The following is a 19,062-nucleotide window of genomic DNA, read 5'->3' as shown; positions in this document are numbered from 1 at the left end:
TTATATAAACATCTTTCCATTAAGGCCCCTCATGAACTAGTGGAGATGAAGGAAAATAATAGGAATTATTGCTGCCCCTATCCTTTCTACTAACCAGCAGCTTGGCAACTCCGCCCACGTGGATTCTGGGTGCAAATTTGAGTTGTTAGTTGACATTTTCAACAGGGGTTAGAATAGGATACCCCAACATCTCTGGGGTTCATTTGGTATAGTACACCTACTTTTTCTCAGGGAGGATTCCTTTCCTGGACATACCTGACCCTAAACTTAACTATCCTAGAGTTCTCTTCCTAGACTTGGATGTTCCTATGATTCTTTTTTTTTTTAATACATTTTAAATTTGTTTTTAAAAGATATATAGACTACATAAAATATTACAAAAATATATATAGGGAAATCCCATATGCCCCACTCCCCATCCTATGATTCTTCATTCACTAAGGGGCAGCTTCCCTAAAGTCTTTGGGCTCTCTTGTTATGCCAGGCCAAGTTGTTTTAGGGCCTCCATGTGTGCTGTAGAAGACCCAGGGAAATAGGCTGTGACTCTGGGTGGAACTACTCAACTATTCTGTGAATCTGCCTTGTGTGTCAGAACCAGGGACAGCTCCCCCAGTCACCCTTTGCTGCCCTTCCCCTGGCTTGGGCTAGGGAACCAGTAGGCAGATCTAGACATGGTATATACTTCTCTTCCCTCTTTTCTCACTACTCTTGCTTCCATCTTTATTCCAGAATATCATTACTCATAGGGCTTGGCATATGTGCTGTTTCTTCTCTTCATACCCTCTGCTAATGCTATTTTAGTATACCTTTCCCCTCTCCTTCCTTTTACTGGTTGTTTTCTGCTCATCCTCCCAGGCTTGTTTAACTAGGCATCTTTTTTAGGAAACCTACCCTGAGAACCCTTGGATGGGTTAGATATACCTTCTCTTAGTTCCTGTGGCATCCATGCTTGCCTCTGCCATTATATTCAAAGCTGTGTACTGTATTGAGATTATCACTCATGCTATCCAGTCTGGTAGCCACTAGCCACATGTATCAAGCACTTGAATTTGTGGCTAGTCCAAATTGAGATATACTATAAAGTGTAAAATACATGCCAGATTTCAAAGACATATAAAAAAATATGTCTACATTAAATGATAATATTTTTGATATATTGGGTTAAATATTTTATAAAGTTAATTTCTCTTATTTTTTACTTTTTATAATTTGACTATAAGAAAATTTAAAAGTACATGTGTCACTCATGTTATTTCTGTTGGGTAGCACTGCTCTATTTATTTGTCTCTCCTTAGGGGTAGGGACTGCCTTAAATCCACCCATGTATCTTTGTGTTTCCAGAGCTCAACACATGGGGATGGGTGGGGATACCTGATAAGAGTCCTCAGAACTTGGGGCTGGCATAGTGAGGATCCAACAGACATTATTACAGTATTTGGTTTTTCTGTCCAGGAGCTTGGCTCTTTCTCCACTGAACTCGGCTTTATTATATATTGATTCTTGTAGATTTTCTTATGTAGATCACAAATGTCTCTCGTGAAATTCATTTCTAAGTATTCGGAATTGAATATTTTGTCATTATATTTCTAATTAGTTGTTCTACTACCAGTAGTGAGTGCTACAGATTTTTGCTTATTTTCTTGATCTTTCTACTCACTTAGCTTACTAATTTTAATAGGACTGTGTATTTTCTTAGTATAAAATTGAATCATCTACAGTAAAGGTGTTTTCTTATACCCTTGCCATCATTTATTTCTCTTTTTTTTTCTTCATGTTTTATTTTTCTGGCTATCCAGACCAATATTAAAATAGTATTAGTGATAACTTTCTCCCTGTTTTTAAAGAGAGAATATCTACTGCTTCTCTACTAGTCAGAAATACTCTATTATCATGTTAAGGATGAGTGGTTTTATATACTTTATTATAAGTAGATATTAAATTTTATAAAATATTTTTGTTATAGATACAATATCATATTTTTATTTTGGTTATCGATAGGTATAGTGTATTAGTCTGCCAAAGGGGTGCCAGTGCAAAGTACCAGAAATCTGTTAGCTTTTATAAAGGATATTTATTTGGGGTAAAAGCTTACAGGTACAAGGCTCTAAAGAGTCCAGCTCAAGGCTGCTTTCTCACCAAAGTCAGTTGCCACATGTTGAAGCAAAATGGTGGCTGATGTCTGCCTGGTCTCTCTTTCCTGTGCTTCCTCTTCTTGAGGTTCTGTGGGCCCAGCTTCTTCCCAGTTTCAGCTGTAGGCTGGCATAGGGCTTGCCTCTCAGGCCTTCCTCTCTCTCTGCATAGGGCTTGTGTTTTTCCGGGCTTTCGGTATCAGCTGCAAACTATCAGGAAAATAGCTCATCTCTCCCAAGGGCCCCAGGATCAAAAATGACAGCTTTCTCTTTCCCTTGTCTTGTGCCAGTGTCTGTTTATATTGGCCCACTAAGGGGGCAGGGACTCAATCTGAGTCATGCCCTACTGGTGTGGTCTAATCAAAGCCTAAACAGGTAATTTAATCAAGGGCTCTTGAACTGAATCCAGTATAATCAAAGGGTATCATGTCCAGAAGAATAGAATAGTTTACAAACATAATCTTTCTCTTTTTGGGATTCACAAAGATCTCAAACTGTCACATATGGTATATTTTTGTTTCATACCTAAATTATCCTTGGGTTTGTGGAATGCTAGTCTTTTAATGCCATATAGTATAGTAAAGAATGTCAACCTTGGAACCTTATTGCTTGGGTTCAAGGTCTGCCTCTGCTGGTTGCAAGCCATGTGACCTTGGACAGGTTATTTATCCCTCCCATGTCTCTATTTTTAATAATGATAATACCTGCCTGTACTGGTTATTGCCTATTGCTTCTCACCCCAAGCCCACCTATGTTTATTGTGCCTCTGGATTTTTATGAGAATTACAGGAGTTAACATATATAAAGTATTGATTAGAACAGTGCCTGTCACATAGTAAGCATTTTTTAATGTTGACTATTGCTATTACAATTTTTAATAATGTTATAGAAATCTATATGCTAGTATTTTACTTGTGATTTTTGCATCTGTAGTTGAGAGACTTTTTTGTGATATCATCATCTGATAAAAGATCAGAATCTTTATCAGCCAATATAAACAAATGAAGAAAACTCTCCTTTCCTCCATGTTCTAGAACCTTCATATAACATGGAACAGAATGTTCTCTTTCAGGAATGGTTGGAAATATTAAGTGGCCCAGATATTCTTTGGTTATCTTTTTTTTTTTTTTAATTTTTTTATTTTTTATTGACTTTGTAATAATATTACATTAAAAATATATATGTGAGGTCCCATTCAACCCCACCCCCCCACCCCCCCTCTCCCCCCCCCCAACAACACTCGTTCCCATCATCCTGACACATCCATTGGATTTGGTAAGTACATCTTTGGGCACCTCTGCACCTCATATACATTGGTTCACATCATGGCCCATACTCTCCTCTATTCCATCATGTAGGCCCTGTGAGGATTTACAATGTCCGGTGATTACCTCTGAAGCACCATCCAGGGCAGCTCCATGTCCCGAAGACGCCTCCACCTCTCATCTCTTCCTGCCTTTCCCCATACCCTTTGTCCATTATGTCCACTTTTCCCAATCCAATGCCACCTCTTCTATGTGGACACTGGATTGGTTGTGTCCATTGCACCTTTATGTCAAGAGGAGGCTCAGATTCCACCTGGATGCTGGATGCAATCCTCCCATTTTCAGTTGTAATCACTCTAGGCTCCATGGTGTGGTGGTTGTCCTTCTTCACCTCCATCTTAGCTGAGTGTGGTAAGTCCAATAAATCAGATTGTAGGTGCTGGAGTCTGTTGAGGCTCAGGATCTAGCTATCACATTGTCAGTCCAGAGATTCAAATCCCCTAAATATATCTTAAACCCCAACATTAACTGCACCTCCAGCACATTAGCATGAAAGTCTTATGAAGGGAGATCTCTTTGGTTATCTTTGATAACTTTTTTGTTGTCCTTTTTAGTTTCTCAGTTTTTGCTTTCATGTCCTTGCTTTCCATTTTACAAAGTTTCAAGTTCATTAAGCCTATAGTTACACAAACAATTCCCTTATATTTGTTGAAACTCTGTGATGAGTTTTAAAATCTGGGAGTGATGAATATGTCTATTATCATGATTGTGGTAATGGTTTCATAGGTTTATACATATGTCAGAACTGATCTAATTGTACCTATATATGTGCAGTTTATTGTAAATCAACTATACCTCAATTTTAAAAAGTAATTTAAGAAAATCTTATCAATTGCATGTCTTTTTAAAGTACCAGCTAACATTTATTAATTCCATTGTTAATTTCTAATTTTTGAAACTCTACTGGGGAGCGGATGTGGCTAAAGCAGTTGAGCACCTGCCTCCCACATGGGAGGTCCTGGGTTTGGTTCCCCATGCCACCAAAGAAGACAAACAAACAATGAGCAGACAATGAATAAAAAACACTGAGCAGACAACAAGCAAAAACAACAAGCAAAAAAACCCAAACAAGCAAAAACAGCAAGCCAAACAGATAAGGGAGCCATTCCGGGTTGGGGGGAACTATTTCCTGAAATGTATAAGAAAGATGATATTGTAAATAAGAGGGATGCTGCATGCAAGAGCTGTTGAAGATTCATTTCCTAATAATAGGGTATATAATTTGTTTTATATTAATTATACTATGTTGGTTTCGTTGTTCCCAGGCAGTTTTTTTAATATTAGAAAGAGGAAAATACAGATGGGAATGCACATTTTTTAGGCTTCACATTTTGGGTGTGGAGAAGGTATATCAATGGAAAGACCTGGGCTCTGGCCCACAGTGCAGTGGGCCTTGGATGTATGTTAGCTATGGACTAACATGTGAGGATTGAAATGAAAACAGAGATGATCCAATAGATTTCAGGGAAGGTACATCAAGAATTACTGAAAGAAGTTTTTTAACATAAACAAGGAAAATGCTATCTGGATTTGCGTTATACTCTACCACTTTTTGAAGCCAAGAGTGAAATCCCTAATGATGTAGAAACTGCAGAAAGACCCTGATAGGCCAGTTTCAGGCTTGCCACTTTTGGAGATGGGTTAGAATAGTGGCCAGTGCCTTTCCACAAAGTTAAGTATGAGGCTGGGCATTTAGAACAGGACATTCAAATCCTCCCTTTGAGATGCTGAGCTCCCAGCTTTCAATTTCCAAGGATTTTTTTTTTCTGCCAAAAGCTTTACGTTTTTCATTTGGTTCATGGTTTGTTAGAAGGCCACAAGGTGGTTGTTTACAAAGATGCCTCCTGGCTGAAGGGAGGGCCTTAGGTAGAAGCCTGGGTTCCAGAGGCTTCTAGTAGTGCTTGAGGGTGAGTGTTTTAAATAGATACCCATCCAGCCCTGTCTGTGGGCCAGCCAGCCTGTGGAGCTTGGTTAGGGGGTCACCCATTTTCTTGATGAAGTTCCCTTCCTCTTGAGGAAATGGTTCTCCAGGAAGTCACAGAGATGAGTGTCTGTTTTGGCAGAACCCAGGACATGCAAATCCAAAAGGACTTGGTTAAGGTTCTTCTCTAGGGCCATGGAAGCTTCTATGGCATCCAGGGTTTTACCCTACAGCTGGAAAAGGGTGTAGCTGCTGCACTGGCTTTGTACCTTCAGGAGATCTGGGTGCTTCCCACTTCTCTTTCACCAACTCACAGAAGAAGTGGTCCATGCCTGTCAGGACCTCATCATTGTGGTCAAAATAGAAGCCCAGAGATAGTAGGAATAGAGGCCTGTACTTTCAGGTTGATCAGGTAATTGATGAGAACCTCTACTTCGGCAGAATAATTCTGATAAATCTGGGAGCTCATGTTTAGTAGACAATGAGGAGCCAAAAAATGGTGTTAGCTGTTTGTGGAAGCAGGGGATGGCTGAGAAGATGGTCCCTGAATTTGCAATTGTAGAATAAAGTTGGAGGGAGGTCTGAGGCTGAGGAGGGTTGGGGCATAGTCCCTAGGTCTAGGCCTATTCTGTCCAAATATTATTGAAGCAGGATTCAGATCCGTGGGATGGCCAGGTGTGCTGTCCTGAGGATTTATTGATACACTCAGTTTGATTCAGGTCAACTCAAATTTACTGATCACTCTAGACATAGCTTGTGTCAGGCACTAAAAGAGGAGAGTGATGCATTTGATTTGGTCCCTGTCCTTAAAGAGCTTATACTGTGAGCCGCAGACAATGATTATAATAGTAGCTAACATTTTTCTTTTGCATTTTATAGGCACTATAGAATAGTGCATTTTCTAGGCACTATTCTAAAGTGTTTCTATGTATTAACTCATTAATCTTCACAACAGCCCAATGAGGTAGGTACTATTATAATCCTTATTTTGCAGATGAAGAAACGGAGGCACAGAGAAGTTAAGTACTTTGTCCATTGTTACACAGCTTGTAAATGGCAGCACCAGGATTGAAACCAAGACATAATGTGGCTCTAGAGTCTTTGTTTTTAACCACTAATATACTGCAGAACAGTAGTTCTCAAAGTGTGATCCCTAGACCAGCAGCATCAGCCTTAGCTAGAAATGGTGCACATTCTTGGGCCCCACTTGGGTCTTACTGAATCAGGAACATTGGAGGTGGGATTCAGCAACCACTGTTTTAACAAGCCCTCTAGGTGTTCCTGATGCCTGTTGTTTCAAAATCTCTGCTGGAGGGAAGCAAGGCATGCTATAATGAGTGTCAGAAATTAATCTCATGGATAGGCCTTGGGTGTGTCCATCTCTTATATTCCAGCCCTCTGCACAGCATCTGGTGTAAAGTTGGCTTTGGCTCCAAAAAATACAAGTGAATAGATGGGAAAGTGATCTTCGACCTGGATCTCTCACCGTCTATCAGCAGCAGACTGATTGGGAGGAATGTTCCCAGAAACTATGTGACTAGCAAGGAAGTGGGTGTGATACTTCTGGCAAGATATAAGAATCTGCACCAGCACAGGGACCATCAGAATGGCGAGGGAATTGTGTGAGAGCTATTCAGTAGGTGAACTTGAGGGACTTAGTGAACACTGAGTGGGGAGAAAAAGCATGGGAGAGAGAGGAACTGTAATTTTAGGATGAAGGTACCATTCTCTGAGGCAAGAAACAGACAAAGAAGTTTGTGCGAGGAAGATAAACAGCTGAGTTTTGGACTCCTTAAATTTGAAATGCTGGTAGGCTATCTAGGTGGAGCTGTCCAGCAGACACTTGGAAATACGAGTATGAGACTTGGCTGGAGATGAGATTTGAAAGGATAATTGAGCCAGAGATGAGACCTTCAAAGTGAGTGAAGAGTGGAATGAGAAGAGAGCTGGGTTTGGAACCACAGTGAACACTATTATTTAATGGGGCAAAAGAGAGAGCCCTTGGAGGAAACCGAAAAGGAGTTAGGTGATAGACCTCAGAAAATGCAGAATCCAAGTAGAAGGATCAAAAAGAAATGAGAGGCAGAGTGACAGATACTGCAGAGAAATAAAATAAGAATTGTAAATTATCTCTTGGATTTCGACACAAAAAGTCATTTAGGTGACGTCGTGAAGGCAGAAGCAGATTGGCAGAGTCTACACGTGAGCTATAGATGAGAAAGTGGAGGCAGGTGCTTCCCAAGTCCCGCAGATAGAGCTCTGTAGCTGCACTTACTTGAACTGAGACTGAGGCACGGTCTCTTTCATATCCATGGTGTCAGAGTCCAGCACACGGCCTGGAAGAGAGGGCGGCGTCAATGAGTTTAGTGGCTAGGGATGAAGAAAGACTTCGTTTAGCCAGTCGCTTTTCCGCCAAGGCTTGAAGGATGAGGGTGGTTGGGAGGAGAGGTGGGAGGCAGAGCTCCTGGGTGTTGGGGCGCTCGAGCGCTTGAGGGGGGGGGCTGGGCGTGAAGTGGGGTCCCTGTAATATGCCTGTGGCTCTGTATTTTGGGAGAAGGCACAGGGCCAGAGGCTGTTGCGGGAGTGCCTCCTCCTCTCCTACCCACCCTCGCCCCCATTTGTGCCGCTGCGCGGTTCCGCGATTCCGCGGCAAGGCTACGGTAGCCCTCCCGCCGGGCTGCATAGCGACTGGTGACCGCCAGGGGCCGCTGCCTCCGGTCCCGGTGCCCCCGCCCCTCTCCCCCTCTCCATTGGCCTTTGTTGCCGTCGGAGCGCCGGGCTTGACTCGTTCCCGTCCGCCCCCTGGGCCTGGCGGCCGCGCTTGCGCACTGACAGCTGGCCGGGCGCTCGCTGGGGGAGCTGCTGCAGGCTCCGCCACCGCGGAGGCAACGGAGGCTGCGGGGGCGGTGGCGCGAGCGGCCGGGCTTGGGGGGGCAGCCGAGCCCGGCCCGGGAGCCCGAGCAGTGAGAGTGCGGGGTACTTAGGCCTCTCACGCTGGACTCCACAGTCTCCGGGCCGCCTGACCTCTGCACGGGTATATGGGATGGAAGCGGGACCCTCGGGAGCAGGTAAGGGCCCCTGGGAGTGGGGGGCGGGGGGTGCATGCATGCTCCAAGGACCAGGGGGCTCTTGAGTGAAGAGTGGGGTTTCCGAGTGAAGGGAGGGCTCTTGAGTGAGGAGAGGGGCTCATGGGATGGGGGGGCCCAGTTTGAAGGGGGCTGTGTGCAGTTCCGGGGGAGAACCCTGTGAAGGGAGCACCGAGATGGGGGCCGTTTGTAAAACGAGGCTGTGTGCGCTCCTGGTTGTGGGAAGTAATCTAGTAGAAGGGCCTGATCGCTCGGAAGGACTCCTGGAAATCTGGGGAGGCCTGGGAGAGGCCCTGCAGGTGGCAGAGGGCGGGCTCCAGGTATCCAGGAGAGGAGGGGGTCGACACAGAGGGGCTAGGAGCTACCGCATGTCGGGGGCGGGGGCTTGGCGGACTGGGTTGGGCTAGTGTCTCTTGGGAGAAGGCACCAGAGCTGGGCTGTGAGATCCGCCCCAGCCGGGCTTGACGCGGGGGCGAGGGTCAGGGAGCGGTGGGTGGGACCTAGCCGTGGGATTCCCCCGGTGGGTCTGGGGAGCCAGAGCCGAGGTGCCAGAGCATGCGCAGAGATGGCAGCTGGAAGGGGCTGCCCGATGTGGGGGCGTGGCTCCCCTAGACACCCTCGTCTCCAACCAAGCGGGTCTCCAACCAAGCCCGGATTTGGCTAGGAAAAAGGAGCTCATTGACGGGGCGCATCTCTCCATGGTTATGCTGGCAGAGGGCAAATGGAAATGGTCCCCCTCTTCATCTTGGGATCTGTTACACTTAGCCCGTAAGCTCCTCGGACACAGTTCCCCAAGAATGTTTTTGGGGAAAGTGCCAAAAGACGGAAACACTGGGACAGAGGCAATATTGGGGGAGGCGGGGAGAGGCCGGTCCACCTCGAAGATAGACCTTAGAAGAAAAGTCTTGGTTCCTGAGAGACCAAGATCAGGACCCTTCCTGCCTGGTTTGCAAGTTCCTGGGCCAAAGCTGAGTAGAATGAAAGTTTTTACTGACCTTTCCAGTGAAATGTCTCTTGAGGTGATAGCCTGCTCTCTTCCTATACTGTAATATTTTAATCATCACTTCTATCCTTCACTGGGTATCTTTGGATCTTCAGTTTTTCCATCCTTTTTCCACTTCCCAGAAACTGTCAGGACCATGTCATGAGACCCAAGGTTACCCAGCTAGCTTATGACCACACGTTTGGAGTAGGGGAGTTCTTAGCTTGTGTGCTGTTGTGTGCTGTGTGTTCTCAGCCTGGTGTGCTGAGTCCCAGATAATAATTCTAACTTCTCCTTATTCACAGACAGGAGAAAAAGGAGATGAGAACTGAGGAGAAACTGAGGCAGGGTTTTCCCAAGAAGACTGGAATCCCCAGGATGGGCTCTGGGGTGCTGGCACCTTCTGTGTCCTAGGTCTTTTACCTTTGAGGGAGGAGAAAGAGTCTGGACCCAGGAATCCTTTAGGTCAGCTCCTTCCACTTGATCTGGAGCTAGAAATAGGATTGCTATTTGGAAAAGGAACTACATGTATGTTTCTGGTAGAAGAATCTTTGTCTTTTAGACCCAGACCTTACCATTTCAAGGAAATAACTGCTACCAACTGACTCAAGTCTTCCATTTAGTGGACTATAAGTACTTGGTGACTGTGCCCCCGAAGTATAGGAATGGAGTGCAGGGAGCAACTGACTTCAGTGGAAACTACTGCCTTCTTCCCTTATGCCCCTCTCCCCTTCCCAGGAGTGCTACTGGACTCCTAGGCTGGAGCCTATTTATAAAAACTTGTGGACTAGAGGAGGGGATGGGTCAAGAGGTCTAGATGGATTTCTGGATGCCAGCATCCATACTGGACTGCAGATGAATTCCTAATTGGCTCTGGAGTGATGAAGAAAAATGGACCTTTTTGTTTAGTATAAGAAATAAGGTTCTAGGGAAGAGGCCTTCAGAAGACCCTAGCGGGACAGGCTTTGCTTCATCAACTGGTGCAATTGAAAGTTATTCTGGAACTTGTGGATGGAAGAACCCTATAACTGCTTCCTCTCCACCAAATCATGCTCCTGGGATTTGGGTGTTGTCCTGAGGTGGCCCAAAGACACATACACAAAACTAAGACATTGATGCTAGTCTCACTGGGCTTATGCCCATGTGTGCCTGCTGTGCTCAGGTGTGTTCCAAGTACAGGTACTGAACTGGGAGTTCCCTGAGGTTGAAGCTCAGACTGATTTATCTGTGGAACCAGTGGGTATGTCTAGCATAGATCTTGACACAGAGTCAGTGTTTGCTAATTAAGGTGAATCATGTTCAAGTGTGAACATATATGGTTAAGCATGTCTGTGGATAGTTGATAATTTGTATACTCATATGTAGACATCCCTTTTGGATTTGCTTACCCACCAACCAATCTAGCTTTGAGTGTCTGTCTTTTGAATAGACAGTCTGGCTCCTTGGGAGGTATGCGGGCCTCAGAGCTGCAGGGAAGGAATCTCTGAGCCAGCTCTGCTACTTTCCTTTCTCTAGGCTGGTTGGGGATGGGGGAGGGGGAGTGTCCTTTCAGGGCCCCTCCCTTCTTGCTTCTGTCTACAGGGAAGGGCCCCGCCCCTTCCCCCCAGGCCCAAGCTTTGTCCTCGGGTGCTGGGGCCCTCATCTGCATAACAAAGTGACCGTCTGTCCCTGTCTGGGTCTGAAGGGAAGTGTCTCCCTTTCTCAGACTAAATGCTGGGGGTGGGGTGAGGGGGAATTTTGTACAGCAGTAAGGCGTGCAGGGGGATGGGATGGGAGAAAGGTTCCCCCCTTTCCCTGCCTTCCTGAGCTCAGATATGGACAGAGGTGGGGGATTCTCCTGTTTTCCTAAAGTCTCCTTGGAGTGGATGGTGTTCCAAGGCTAAGTTTTGTGTGTATTCCTATTTCTGGGGAAAAGAAGGCTTTGAGGCTAGAGTGCTGTCCCATCCCCCATCATTTTCACCCAACCCCCAGCTCTAAGAGATGTCTCTCTCCCTAGGCCCAAACGTTACTCAGCTTGGACGACTTAGGCAGGGGTGTGTGTCTCTCTTACTGGCTACATCCACAGGAGTGTATGTTTGTCCTGGACAGGGTTTATCATTGTTTCTGAGCAGTTGGTTGCAGGTGTTGTGTTTGTGTGCTTGTGACATGTCTATGGATATGTTTGTTCATTTAATATCTGTATATTGAACAACTCCTATGTGCCAGGCACTAGAGATTGAACAGTGACCAAGGCAGATACAGTCGCTGCCTTTGAAGAACTCGGTTCAGGCGAGGGCAGTGAGGGGTATTATAAAGGCAAACTGTCTAGGTCTACGTGTGTTTTTGGATGTGTGTGATGGGAATTGGGAATGCATATCTATGTGTGTGTGGATTTGTGTGCAGTCTCTGTCCAGCTCTTTTGGTCGGTGGCTAGATGCTAGTAGTTAGGCTTTTTCTTCCCCATGTCACTGAGTTCTGAAGGCCTTGTTGTCCTCCTTCCCCAGCTGGGCCTCCATTTCCCTGTCTGCAGAGTGGGGCGGGGCTTGACAGGTGGTTAGAAGAAGATGTGAGCTGCTCAGCTCTGGAAATCATGCCCCTCCTCTAAATGGTTCTGACCTCTTTCTGACCCCCCAGCTGAGGGTACGTCCCATCCCCCCAGCCTGGCAGACCATGAAAGCAGAGGTCTGGTGATGGGAGGTTCTGGTCTGGTTTATCCCTCTCCCTTCGCACCTGGGCTGTTCCTCTCCTGCCCAGGACAATAGTAGCTGAAGACAAAGGCTCCTCTTAGGCAGTATTCTTTCTTCCTCCTTTTCCCTCTGAGCTGGAAAATAAGAATGAGGCAGTAACCAGTCTGGCAGCAAGAGAGAAGAAAGGAGCTGGAGCTGGTCCTGCTCTACCCCCATCCCAACCCCTCCCCCCCATCTTGAAGTTAAGCCCTTCTGCTACTGCCTGGACTCTGTGTGGAAGGAGCTGTGGGGCAGAGAGGCTTCAGCTAAATATAAGCTGAAGGGACTGCAGAAAATCTTATTTTCTCCTTCCCAGAGCCATGTCTCCTCCTTTTCCAGCATTCTAATTGCTGCTTCTTGTTCTCAAGTCCCCTAACTCTACCCTCCTTTTGTCTCTTATCTTCTGTATTCCACCTGTCTTCATTCTTCAGCTCTTCATCTGAGCTCTTTATTCGTTCGTCTCCTCAATTACAACCTTGCTCCTTGCCACTGCCCCTGATTCCATCCTTTCTCCTTTCCCTTGGCTCCCACTTCAAGCCTTTTTCTGTTGTGATCTCAAGTTCTGGGCTCTTCTTCAGTTCCCTCCTTCTCCTCCTCTCTCTCCTTAGCCTCCAGACTTATCCTTTTCTCCTTCTCTCTCTCCAACCTCTCAGTTGCCTTAATTCTATCTCAACCTTCTTTCCCACAACTGGCTTTCTCTGGTACTTCCTCCTGCTCACATTGCAGAGGAGCATTAAAAGATGATGGCACTTTGTATTCAGGGTGGTGATATGTGAGCAAAGCATCTGGATGGCAGAGAATAGGGCATACTTGGTTGTCTTCTAGAAACCTGGTGGAGGCAGGTGTCTTAATCTAGTAGGAGGAAGAAAGTGTTTTGTTTACTGGGAGCCAGATTTTGCCCCTCTGCCTAATATGTATAGGAACTTATTTTGCATTCACTTGATGAATTTAAGATAGACAATAGGGGGGAAGTGGACTTGGCCCAGTGGATAGGGCATGCAGCTACCACATGGGAGGTCCACGGTTCAAACCCTGGGCCTCCTTGACCCATGTGGAGCTGGCCCACGAGCAGTGCTTATGCGCGCAAGGAGTACCATGCCATGCAGGGGTGTCCCCCACGTAGGGGAACCCCATGCGCAAGGAGTGCACCCCGTAAGGAGGGCCGCCCAGCGTGAAAGAAATTGCAGCCTGCCCAAAATGGCGCCGCACACATGGAGAGCTGACACAACAAGATGACGCAGCAAAAAGAGACACAGATTCCCATGCCGCTGACAACAACAGAAGCGGACAAAGAAGAACACGCAGCAAATGGACACAGAGAACAGACAACTTGGGGGGGGGGCGAAGGGGAGAGAAATAAGTCTTTGAAAAAAAAATAAGATAGACAACAGGGATAATTTTCCTGGCTGGATAGAGATTAAAAAAAAAAAAAAAGCCCAGAATGTTGGAGCCAGTGGAAGCCTTCAGCTGAGTGGGGTAGACAAGAAAGAGGCTTCCTGTATGCTCTCCTGTTCTTGTCCTGGGAGGGCTTGTGGCTTCTTTGCTCAGAGTGGTGAGAAGGAGGTTGCTAGACTTTTGCTCTCATGAACTTCTCTGTCTTATAGCTGCAGGCGCCTACCTGCCCCCCCTGCAGCAGGTGTTCCAGGCACCTCGCCGGCCTGGCATTGGCACTGTGGGGAAACCAATCAAGCTCCTGGCAAATTACTTTGAGGTGGACATCCCTAAGATCGACGTCTACCACTACGAGGTGGACATCAAGCCAGATAAGTGTCCCCGCAGAGTCAACCGGTAAGTGAGACATATCCAAGCTACCACGCCCAGGAATCTCACCTTTCTTGAGTCTCAGATTCTTGAAAAAGCAGCCAGAGAGATAAAACAAAAACCAAGAAAGTTTTGAGGACATAGCTAGTATTTTCAGATTTCAGTAGAGGTAAAATAAGGTAAATGCTGAAAAATATCACAGGATTTGTCTGTTAGGAGGTAATTGGTGTTTTTTTGCTAGAGCTGTTTCAGTAAAGTAGTTAGGCTAGTAATCTGACTATACTGAGTTAAGGAATAATGGGAGGTGATGTGATAAGAATAGTGACAGCAGGTAGCTTTTTCTAGAAGCTTGGCAATGAAATGGGGAGGGAGAGAATATGTTGGCTAGAGAGGACTATAGGTTTAAGCACAGTGCCTAGCACATTTCAATATCTGTTGAAATAATTGAATGAAGACTTTCTAAGTACCAGACTTGGATTTGTTTATATACTGAGAAGGAGCCAGTGGAGGGAAGGAAGGAGAGTGGGATGGCCTTGATGAAGAAGGACAACTTTATAGATTACACTTTTGGAGGCGTTAGCTTTACACAGAAGAAGCAATGTTTCTCTTTAAAATTATTTGTTATTATTTGAAAACTATATATACACAATGTAAAAACAAATTCAAATATTATAAAAAGAGTAAAATGAAAACTATCTCATTACTTTGCTCTCCAGTCCCCCTGTGCATCTCCCCAGGGTCATTCCTTACCATTTTTTAGTATGCTTCCAGAGATTTTTCTGTGCAATGCATATAGTTTATTTAGCATTATTTTAAAATCCACAAAAATAAAGGATCTGATGTACTTTATTCTGCACCTCAGTTTTCTCCATTGATCAATGTATTTTGGAGAATGATACATATCAATACAAACAATACATACAGGTCTTCCTCATTCTTTTGCATAGCTCCATAGATATTCCATTGAATGGATATATAATAACATACTTAATAAATCTATTGAGAAATATTTACTTGTGTTTAAACTTCTACAAAAATGAAACTACATTAAATATTATTTTATATAGATACACTTTTGCCTTCAAATCTGAATGTATCTGTAGGAAAAGTTTCTAGGAGTGGAATTGCTGGCACAATCTAAAATTTTGAGATATTGCCAAATTTTTTTTAAGTAAGCTGTACCGATTTATATTACCATCATCAAGGTATCAAGAGTGCTTGTTCCCCATATCTGCAACAATCCAGTGTATCAAAAGTTTTTATCTGTGGCATTCTGATAAATTGAAAATTATACGTTGGTCTAATTTTAAATTGTGTTTCTCCAGTGAGTAAAGTTGAATGTATGTTCGTGTGTTTAAAAATTATATATGGAAGGGACATTTCAACAGTGCTAGGAAATGAGGAGGAAAAGATGAGTGCATGTTTGTGTTTGTGTGTATGTCTGGGAACTTGAGGGTCACCTTACCTACTATCCTTTCCTCTTTTCAGAGGTTGGTTCCTGATAAGAGGCAGGAATGGTCTCTGGGGTTAGAAGATAGTGGAGAAGGTTCAACATAGTCTATGAGGGATAGAACTGGTCAGGGACATGAAAAAGATTGCTGGAAAGTCCTGGGGCCTAATTGGGATCAAAACCATGTGTTTATAGTTGTGCTCAGTCTACATTTTGAGTGTTTTTATCCAGGTTATTGAAAAGCTTTGGTTTAGAAAGTGGAGAGATCAGATGGTTAGTTGGTCTGGGATTTGAAGGATAGGTGAACACCCTGGGATCTAGAGAGGATAATGGAGAGAATAGGCGGTGGGTGGTACTTAGGGCATAAGGGAGATGGAAGAAAGAGGTGGGGTTCTTCTTCCACAGTTCATTCCTAGTCCAGTTCAGATCTCTTCCTCTTCTCTGTTTTTTTGCTTATCAGCTTGGGGTTTGGTGAGGGGAGCAGCCTGAATTCTGGATTAAGCCCTTCTCCCCCCAACTTCCCCCACTGCTCAGAAGGTACTCATACCCACTCTTTCAGGTCCTTCAGAGCCTTGGTAATCTGAGGACCAGCAGCATCACCTGGACGCATGTTAGAAAAGGAGAATTTCAGGATTTGCTCTAGACCCACTGAATCAGAATCTGTGGTTTATAAGATCTCCAGGTGATTCATATGAATGTTGAAATTTGAGAAGCACTGTCTAGATGAGATTAGAATAGCTGCTAGGAGTGAGTCTAGTCATGGAACATTGTCTGGATTTAGCATTCCAAAAGTTTGCAGTGGTAGTCTCTCAGCTTCCACAGGCCACTCCTGTCCCCCACAGGGAAGTGGTGGAATACATGGTCCAGCATTTCAAGCCTCAGATCTTTGGTGATCGCAAGCCTGTGTATGATGGAAAGAAGAACATTTACACTGTCACAGCACTGCCCATTGGCAACGAACGGGTAAGGTTGGGGGTCAGGCTAGGCCTTGTCAGGGGCTTAGGGTGGGGCAGAGCTCATATAAACCTATTTGGAGTTTTTGTCTTTTGAGCTGAAAGTGTGTTTTAGAGTGAGGGGTGGGTAGATACTGAAATTTATTTAAGTCTACCATATGCCTGTCCCTGTTTCAAGTAGACTGAGATTAGATTTAAAATAGACGTAAAGGATTTCCTGCTTGGTGTGATTTTAAAAAAATTATTATTTCTAGTTAGGCCAGTAAAAATAATTTGTTTAGAAATGGAAGAAAAGAACAGAGCTTGCTGAGAAATGGGAGTGAAGGACAGAAATACATGCCTAGTTTTGATGTGGACTCCTCTAGGCAGTGAGAGCCAAGGTATACTTTAGAGGGACAGAAGCAGTTAGCCAAGGAGACTAAGGGCAGGACCTCATTTCTTAGAGTGCCTAGCTTGTGAGGATGGTTGGGTTTACTCTGGGATCTTTATTGTGAGCCCATATTTGCTCAAGGAGCAGAATCATGGCAAATCCATGGGCGGGGGTTAGGCTGGGGTCCGATGGAGCAGGACAGGGAATGTCAAATTGTGGGAAAGAGATTATATTCCTTCACCCCTTTCTCTTGCCCTCTCAAAGGTGGACTTTGAGGTGACAATCCCTGGGGAAGGGAAGGATCGAATCTTTAAGGTCTCCATCAAGTGGCTAGCCATTGTGAGCTGGCGCATGCTGCATGAAGCCCTGGTCAGCGGCCAGATCCCTGTTCCCCTGGAGTCTGTGCAAGCCCTGGATGTGGCCATGAGGCACCTGGCATCCATGAGGTACTGGGCATAGTTAGTATCTGGGCTGTGAGTGGTGGCAGAACTACTGTGTGGGAAGGAGGGGAATGAGTACATATTAAGGTCTCATTGTGAACCTTTCAAAATAAGATTACATGAAGTCCTACCATGGCAAGCAAGTGTTCATACACATGTAGATAGTTTAAAGCCCTGTCCCTATTATATCTCTTTGGGCCTTTCCCCATCTGTCCCTGCAGAGAAAGGATAGAGACTTGCACAAGGTCATTTACACAACCAGTAAAATTTCAGAGCTGGAATTAAAGCCCTGGTGTCCTGCCTTCCAGGCCAGGGCTCCTCCGTGCCCAGGATGCCTCACAGGGTGGGGGCCTGTGCCCGAGGGACCAGTTCTCTGCCTGTCCCTGCCAGGTACACCCCCGTGGGCCGCTCCTTCTTCTCACCGCCTGAGGGCTACTACCACCCGCTGGGGGGTGGGCGCGAGGTCTGGTTCGGCTTTCACCAGTCTGTGCGCCCTGCCATGTGGAAGATGATGCTCAACATTGATGGTGAGTGGGGAGAGCGATGGAATCAGGGGCACCCTGAGCCCAGTGACCAAACTCCCAGCCTCATCCCTCCCAGCTCTGCAACCACACTCCTATTCTAATCCCTACAGCCCTGGGACCTCCCCTCTCCCACTACCCCATAAGGAAGAGGGTGTAAAGAGCAGTGCCTCCATTTATCCTGGAAATCAGAACCTGAGCTGAGCTATCCCTGCCCTGTCCTCACAGTCTCAGCCACTGCCTTCTACAAGGCTCAGCCGGTGATTGAGTTCATGTGTGAGGTGCTGGACATCAGGAACATAGATGAGCAGCCCAAGCCCCTCACGGACTCTCAGCGTGTTCGCTTCACCAAGGAGATCAAGGGTGAGGATTCAACCAGGTGGGGAAGGAAAACAGTGCTAAAAGAGGAAGTTTTTAGCCCTAAGAGGACATTCCCTTGGATATGTTCAGAAGAGAGGCCAAGCTTGTGCACGTGAGCAACTTATTTCAACCCTGACATGCAGTGTGTGTATCCCAGGCCTGAAGGTGGAAGTGACCCACTGTGGACAGATGAAGAGGAAATACCGTGTGTGTAATGTTACCCGCCGCCCTGCTAGCCATCAGACGTAAGTTGGAAGGGCTGCTGAGCCATACTCTGTTGGTGAAACAGGGCTGAGGTTTCAAACCCCACCCCTCTGCTACCATATTGGCCCTCTGAAAGAGCCTTGCATTGGCCCTGTCTTCATGGGTAAGCTGTGGGAATTACCTTCCCAGATACATTGATATTCTCCCTACATTTTAACCTTCTTAGTCTCCACCTTTCCCCTTTGGGCCTTTACTATAGAACAGGCATGTAACCCTGATTCCTTTTCTGGTTCTGTAGATATTAGGATATCTCAATTTACTCTTCCTCCTGATAAAGAAAGCTGGACTTGACCTTTGGGAAGGGGTCATTGATTCCATCCCCTTCTTGACCTCAGACTATACTGGCCTGGGATTGCTAACTCTGTGCCAGGCTTTTTGCTGGACACTAGAAATATGGATGAGTCAGACATGGGTCTGACCTTTGTGGAACTTGAATCCTATATTGCTTGCATTGAATCCAATATTGCTTGCTTTTCCGTGAGTGGCAGTGGTTAGAAAAGAGTCTGGGTGGGGATGAGGCAAAGTCCAGTGTTTCCCATGGTTGTGGGTCTTAGAGAGGTGGGATTGAATACTGGGTTATGACACCTTCTTCCCTTCCCTCAAACAGGTTTCCCTTGCAGCTGGAGAGTGGACAGACTGTGGAGTGCACAGTGGCACAGTATTTCAAGCAGAAATATAACCTTCAGCTCAAGTATCCACACCTGCCCTGCCTGCAAGTTGGCCAGGAACAAAAGCATACCTACCTGCCCCTAGAGGTGAGGCTACCTAATCATGGTTGGTCTTGGGAACAGATAT

The 19,062-nt window shown here is 45.6% G+C and overlaps 1 protein-coding gene across 4 annotated transcripts in view; it reads left to right on the top strand.

Moving 5' to 3' along the window:
• The first annotated feature begins 8,133 nt into the window (after positions 1-8,133).
• The window catches only part of AGO1 (argonaute RISC component 1), a 44,559-nt gene continuing 33,630 nt past the window's right edge, over positions 8,134-19,062 (top strand). For 2 of the 4 annotated variants that reach the window (XR_011649698.1, XR_011649697.1), the window contains exons 1-8: positions 8,169-8,443; positions 13,753-13,936; positions 16,202-16,322; positions 16,947-17,128; positions 17,513-17,649; positions 17,872-18,006; positions 18,161-18,248; positions 18,875-19,022. Coding sequence is in view for 2 of the 4 variants with exons in the window: in XM_058303894.1 (XP_058159877.1) it covers positions 8,419-8,443; positions 13,753-13,936; positions 16,202-16,322; positions 16,947-17,128; positions 17,513-17,649; positions 17,872-18,006; positions 18,161-18,248; positions 18,875-19,022 (1,020 nt within the window). In the remaining 2 variants the exon portion in view is untranslated. Of the gene's footprint in view, positions 8,444-13,752; positions 13,937-16,201; positions 16,323-16,946; positions 17,129-17,512; positions 17,650-17,871; positions 18,007-18,160; positions 18,249-18,874; positions 19,023-19,062 lie in introns of all 4 variants that reach the window. The other 2 variants (XM_058303894.1, XM_058303893.2) reach the window with 2 other exon arrangements.

Source organism: Dasypus novemcinctus, chromosome 9 (genome assembly GCF_030445035.2).
Source record: "Dasypus novemcinctus isolate mDasNov1 chromosome 9, mDasNov1.1.hap2, whole genome shotgun sequence".
In the NCBI taxonomy this organism is placed as follows: domain Eukaryota; kingdom Metazoa; phylum Chordata; class Mammalia; order Cingulata; family Dasypodidae; genus Dasypus; species Dasypus novemcinctus.
The sequence above is the reverse complement of the archived record's forward strand: the minus strand, read 5'-3'. Positions and strand labels throughout refer to the sequence as shown.